At 52.4% G+C, this 6,587-nt stretch overlaps 1 protein-coding gene across 1 annotated transcript; it reads left to right on the top strand.

Moving 5' to 3' along the window:
* The first annotated feature begins 2,415 nt into the window (after positions 1-2,415).
* On the top strand, positions 2,416-3,351 carry LOC102376495 (olfactory receptor 10X1-like). Its single transcript, XM_006035647.1, has one exon. The coding sequence runs from the start codon at positions 2,416-2,418 to the stop codon at positions 3,349-3,351; it is 936 nt and encodes a 311-aa protein (XP_006035709.1).
* Positions 3,352-6,587: the final 3,236 nt, after the last annotated feature.

The raw sequence follows: 6,587 nt of genomic DNA, 5'->3' as shown, positions 1-6,587 counted from the left end.
AGAAACACATCTGGCACCTGTCAGTAAGGCTGGTCTAGCTGTGATGCTACTTGGTCACCAGAACCAGAGCGACTTTGCATGCTCCAGTTCCCTCCCCTGCCAGAGGCCAAATGGATCAAATTGCTTAGACCTCTCACAACCTCATAGACATTAGGGGTTGGAAGGGACCTTGTGAGATCATCAAGTCCAGCCTCTCTGCCATAGGCAGGAAGGCTGCTGGGGTCAAATGACCCCAGCAAGATAAACATCCAAACGTCTTTTGAATGAATCCAGAGTAGGTGCTTGAACCATCTCTGTGGGGAGTCTGTTCCAGACCCTTGACTCTTGGACTATAAAGAAGTTTTTCCTTATGTCTAGTCTAAATTGGCCTTCCAGGAGTTTGTGGCCATTAGACCTTGTTATCCCTTGCGGGGCCCTGATGAACAACTGTTCTCCCAGGTCCTGATGTACCCCCGCTTATATACTTGTCCCCCCTGAGCCTTCTCTTCTCCAGGCTGAAGAGTCCCATGTCCCTCAGCCTTTCCTTGTAAGGCTTGCTCTCTTGGCCTTTGATCATGTGGGTGGCTCTCCTTTGGACTCTCTCAAGATTATCCATGTCCCTCCTGAAGTGGGGGGCCCAAAACTGGATGCAGTACTCTAGCTGTGGCCTCACTAAGGCCAAGTAGAGTGGGAGGATGACATTGGTGGATGCATGCCAGTGTTTGGTTTGCTTTGCTGGCCATGGCATCACATTGGTGGCTCATGTTCATTTTGTGGTCAATCAAGACCCGCAAATTTCTTTTGGTCATGGTGCTAGCAAGCATAGCACTGCCGAGCCTATAAGTAAGCTGCTGGTTCTTCCTCCCAAGGTGGAGCACCCTGCACTTCTCTACATGGAAGGCCATCAGGTTTTGGTCCACCCACCTTGCGAGCATGTCCAGGTCAGCCTGTATCTCCAGCCTGTCTTCCAGTGTGACCGCTTTCCCCAGTAGTTTAGTGTTGTCCGTGAACTTTGCCAGTCCACATCTGGTGCCTGAATCCAGATCATTAATTAAGATGTTGAAGAGTACTGGCCTGAGTACTGAGCCCTGAGGGACACCACTGGTCACCTCGTGCCATGTTGATTCTCTCCCATCAACTAGTACTTTTTGGGTCTGATCGCAGAGCCAGTACCCCAGCCATCGGACCGCAAGATGGTCGAGGCCGCAGCTCCCCAGCTTAACCATAAGGACATCATGGGAGACTAAGTCAAAGGCTTTTCTGAAATCCAGGTATATGACATCAACCTCTTCTTCCTTGTCCAGGCAATGCATTACCTAGTCGAAGAAGGAGATGAGGTTGGTTAGGCAAGACCTCTGTGGAGAGTCCTGACCCTGAAATATCCTGAGGTGTCAGATGCCTCCACTAGGCTCTTAGCACCAAGCACCTAAATGGTTACCTCTGGCCAAAGCCTGGTGTCCTTAATCCACCTTATTCCACCCCGTGAGACTTTCCTGCCACAGCAAGCTTGACATCTTGTCCTAAAGATGACAAGGGTCACAGCTGGTGACTGGGTCTCCTCCTTCTGTCCCTCCCTGACCCAGAGGCAGGGGCTGTGCAGCAGTGATGCCTCTCTCTGCCCCACACAGCTCAGGGCAGAAGGACACTGACGACAATGCAAAACTGTCTCTGTGCCCTGTCTTGCTGGCCGCATGGTCCCCCTTCCCTGGGTGCTCACAGGGCTGTGGATCCCCTACCCCATCCTCCTATTATCTGTGGTCACTGTGTCTGGGGTTGGCCTTATACAGCTATGGTTTTGCCCAGGACCTTACAGGGATGTCTGTGGGGGTGGGATCATTATGGGCAGGGGCCCGGGTAATTCAGCATGGGTCTATATTTGGCTCACTCCTCCCAGTTACTTGTGTGCTGGGGTTTGAGGGGCTGCTCTGGTCCCTCAAGCACACTGGGTCCTGGGCATAGCTGAGAAGTACTGAGCTGTTGAGCTCAGTGACTGATGGCCTATAGGAGTGACCCAAGCATCCCCAGGGCTGCATGTCCCATCTTGTGCTGCTTGGTCATGGGAGGAAGGAGCTGCCCAGAGTCCCCCTTCCTGGGATACCCTGGAAAGGTGGTGTGGGGAGGGGAAGAGTGAGTTTGGGCGGGGACAAGGGTTGGCTTTGAGGTGGGGAGAGGCTTGAATTTCAGAGGAAGGGACAGGCTGATGGACAGGAGAGAACCAAGGCAGGAGACTGAGTTGAAGGCATTGGGATGCCTTTGTGCAGATCCTAGCAGTGTCTGGAGGAGGGAGTCCTGGGCTCTGGGACTTGGGCTGTCCCCGCAGGCATGGAGAGGACATGTAGGCACATCATTCCCAACATGGAGCTGATGGATGGCAGGGCCCTAGTGAGGATGACAGACCAAGTGCCTTTGTTTTTACAGGTCCAACACCTCATACCAATGAGGGAAAACCAGACCCAGGTGACTGAATTTGTGTTGGTTGGGTTTTCTGCTTTTCCAGACCTGCAGGGAGTGCTGTTTGTGGTGTTCCTCCTCATGTACCTCATGACCCTGGCTGGAAATCTGGCCATAATGGCTGTGATCTGGACTGACAGGCACCTGCACACCCCAATGTACCTTTATCTGGGGGCTTTGTCCTTCTCCGAGACTTGTTATACCTTTGTTATTATCCCTAAGGCACTGGTGGACCTGGTGTCAGAGGGCAGAATCATCTCACTCACAGGATGTGTTGCACAGATGTTCTTCTTTCTTGGACTAGGGAGCACAAACTGTGCCATTTTAATAGTCATGGGCTATGACCGGTATCTGGCAATATGTCACCCCTTGCGCTATGGCAGCCTCATGAGCCTGCATGTTTTCATTAAGCTGGTGGTTGGGTCTTGGATCAGTGGGTTCTTAGTGTCCTTGGTGGAGACAACACTGATATTTCAGTCTCCCTTCTGCAGGTCTAACATTATTAACCACTTCTTTTGCCACATGAGGCCTGTTCTCAGCTTGGCCTGCATAGATAGCAGCACCATTGAGGTTGCCGTCTCCATGATCTCCATGCTGGGCTTGTCGGGCAGCTTCCTGCTCATAGTACTGACATACTTGCTCATCTTGGGTACCATCATGCAGCTGCCATCAGCCAGTGGAAAAAGGGAGAAAGCCTTCTCCACCTGCGCTGCCCACCTCACTGTGGTGGTCATGCACTTTGGCTTTGCCTCCATTATCTACCTCAAGCCTAGCCCACGTGGTGCAATGGAGGAGGACACACTGATGTCTGTGCCCTACACCATTCTCACACCATTCCTGAGCCCCATGATCTTTACCTTGAGGAACAAAGAAATGAAAATTGCCCTGAGGAAAGCATTTGGCAAGAGAATATTCTCTTAGAAGCTATGAAAACCCTGAAAGGCTCTGGGAAGGGCCCTGGGGGATGGGCCAGGGCTCTCTGTAGGCCTGGCCATCCTGTAAGCCTGGGTTTTATCCTATCATGGTCACAACCTCCCTTGGTGACCTGGGGCAGCCAGTGTGGCCAGGTTGGAGAAGGACATTGCTATCTCAGAGAACAGCCGAGAGTCTCTCCTGAGAAGGAAGGGGTCAGTAGGGGCAAAGGCATTTGAAAATTAGGTTCTCTTTCCAACCCCACGTTTGTCTTAAAAATGGGGCTAAAAAGCCTTCACTACTTTCCTCCCTCCCTCCCCTGTTTCCATGAGGTTGTGAGTGCAATAGTAATATCGTTATAGGCTGTGAGAGGTTTGAACCCCTGCAGATGCCCTACTCCACATAAATGCCCCAGGAACAAAGGGAGAACAAATTCCAGGCCTGAATATGACCCACCATGAGTGTAACTCTGGAAGAACCCATCCTGGAAGGTGCTTGGCATTTACATCAGCTTTGAGCCCATTAAATGCTTTTGTTCTCCATAACATTAAAGCCTGCTACTTAATCCCAGCACTAACACCATGCATATCAGTGCAGTGACAGCTTTGCCCTGGGCACAGATCAGCAGCAGAGGGAAATGGGATGAAATAGACCTAGCACCACTGAGGATCCCAGAGCAGGGAAAAACCAAAATGATTCCCATGAAGTGAAAGACATCACACTGGCAGGCACGGTGAGGGGGGAGCAGAATTTGGGAAGGGGAAATTCCTGCTCTAGGGACAACAATCTTCCCCCCTCAGCTCTACCTTCAGTTATGCTTCTGCCACTCAAGGCATATTGGTCTGTTGCACCTTTCTCTTAGTGCCAGGGAAGCCGGAGGTGTGAGCACCTGAACACCTTTGCCTGGGCTGGGGAGGATATACCATATGTCAGCTGTTCTCTGGTCACTGCCTGTGGCTTCGTCTTCCCCTCTGGTGCATGGAAGCTCACTGGCAGTCATTGACTGACCCAGCACAGGCAGCTAGGTTGCAACAGGGACAGAGCAGGCATGTGGATGGTTAGTGCAGAGCAGCTGACACAGTGGATGCCCCAAGCATCCTTTTCCCTCAGTGCATTTTTCATGTGCACACACCTGGGAGCTCCAGGTCTCCTCTCTGTTCTCCCATGTGAGGGGTTGGCTGAGAGTTCTCTCCCCCTGGGCTGAGCAGATGGATCCTGAAGCTCCCTGGAGACAGGGTCCTGGTGCCATTGTCACAGGGTCACTTCTCAGAGGAGCTGCAGCAGAGGTGCAGTTTCCATGTGTGACTGCAGTTCCCTGTGCAAAGACCAGGCCCTCAGAGAGGCAGGTGAGAGAGCAGTGCAGGGGAGCTGTCAGTGAGTCACCGATTCTGCATCAGCTAGGGAGGGGGTCAAAGCCAACCTGCTGTGGGACAGCGCGGTGGGGTCCTTGAAGGGTCCTGGACACACTGATCCCAGCCAAGCTCCAAGAGCAGGCCTGGCAGAGGTCCTGCCAGGGAGGAAAGAATGGGTAGGCAGAGGCTACACTGAGCCTCCAATGGTGGGTGCCAGAGTCCATGTCTTCCCAGGGCAGGCAGAAGGCAGGGAGTGTGGTTATCTGGGTGGTAGGATCTGGACTGGCACTGGGAGCCAGTGACAGGGAAGGGGCTGTTCTGTCCTGTAGGTTCTAACCTCAGCACAGGACATGGAGCAGCTGTTGGGAAAACTCCACTGAGGGCTTTGGAGTCCTGGGCTCTGGAGCAAGCGCCTCATCCAAGACCGTCTGGCACTTAATGCTGTGACTCACTGTAGAGCAAGTGGGGACTGCAACACAGGCTTCTCAGTAGATTACATGCAACAGCCAAATGCCTGGTCCCTGCAGGCTCCTTGCTGTGCTCACTATACACTGAAAGCCCATTCATTTTACACTTCCCCTATGGCGGCCCAGTAGGGGGAGCTCCTGCGTTGAGCCTCCCACCTCACTACGCCCATCCACCTTCCAGACTCCATGTGACTCCCCGGGGCGCCTAAGCCCTGGCAGACCCCCTTTCGAGCCCCACCGCAAAGTCCGGGGGTAATGTGCTGCCACCACCCCAAGAGGGGACCTTCTAGGTTCTGTGTCCTCAGGGAAACACAGGCCTAATAGTCCTATGGGTGTTTAACCCAATATAAGCACTTGGGGCTCCTCTCCAAGTTGAGGGCCAAAAAGGATAGTCTCCCTTAGTCTGCAGACCTAAGGGGCCTCCTAGGCATAATTAAACCCACCCCTCTATAAGTCTCCTACACCAGTCACAAATGAGAACCTTATTGGTTACAAAGGGTAGGGTTAGAATAGGGTAAGAGGTAGAGCACTATCAAGGGATTACCATTGAACAAAACAGTCTGGCTGAGGTAGCTGTTTGATACGCAAATGCATCACTGTGAGCTGACTAGCTCTTTAGAAACACTTACAAGTATCATCCAGAAGATGGTAGAGATCTGGCTCGGAGATTTCTAGAGAGAGCGTTTCAGTTGGATCAGACTCTCTCCCTGTGTCCTGGTGTTTGGGCCATGCTGGTAAAATGGCTTCTCCTCCTCCTTCTTGGACCAGGCCCTTATATAGCCTTTCTGACCTCAGCAGCCCAGTCCAATAGAAGCCAGCAGTGTTGGCAACTAGCCAACCAATTTAAAAAGCATCACTGGTTACCTGGGCAGATGAGCAGGGGCTTTTCCTTCCCCCACTCAGGTGACTAGAGGGACCACACCCTAGACACCAGGCTTTTGTCACATGGGCAGGGAGGAGAATCCCCCCTCCCTTAGGAATTTGACCCCAGTGTCCCAAGCTGACCAGGACAGGTTTCTGGAGGGAGATGCAAACGGTGGCATTTCTGCCACACGTCCCACAACTCCTTTAAAAGCTTGGGCTCAGGGCTTCTCAGGGCCGTGTGCCCGGGCATGTTGGGTCGGGGAGTTCACATGGGATGCCTAAAGAAAAAGAATACCTGACACATGAAACAAGTTATACCAATAACCTAGAAAAACCCTAAAACATATTGGGTAGTTCCCACACTAGAGATCACTAGAGATCTCTCCAGTAGTCCTGAGTCCAGAGGAGCCACTACCCAGTGTCCTTTCATGACAGGGCATCTGCTATCATGCTCTGGCTCCCCTTGATGTGTTCAACGGCGAAGTTGAACTCTTGAAGCTGCCAGGCCCATCACTGGAGCTTGACGTTGGTATTCTGTATTGTTTGCAACCATTGAAGCAGG

This window comes from Alligator sinensis, unplaced genomic scaffold (assembly GCF_000455745.1).
Source record: "Alligator sinensis unplaced genomic scaffold, ASM45574v1 scaffold909_1, whole genome shotgun sequence".
Lineage (NCBI taxonomy): Eukaryota > Metazoa > Chordata > Crocodylia > Alligatoridae > Alligator > Alligator sinensis.
Note: the sequence above shows the minus strand (reverse complement) of the source record. Positions and strands in the feature narration are given on the sequence as shown.

Bases quoted from the DNA above. Each gene is read 5' to 3' on its own strand.
- LOC102376495 (XM_006035647.1), top strand. From the start codon at position 2,416: ATGAGGGAAAACCAGACCCAGGTGACTGAATTTGTGTTGGTTGGGTTT.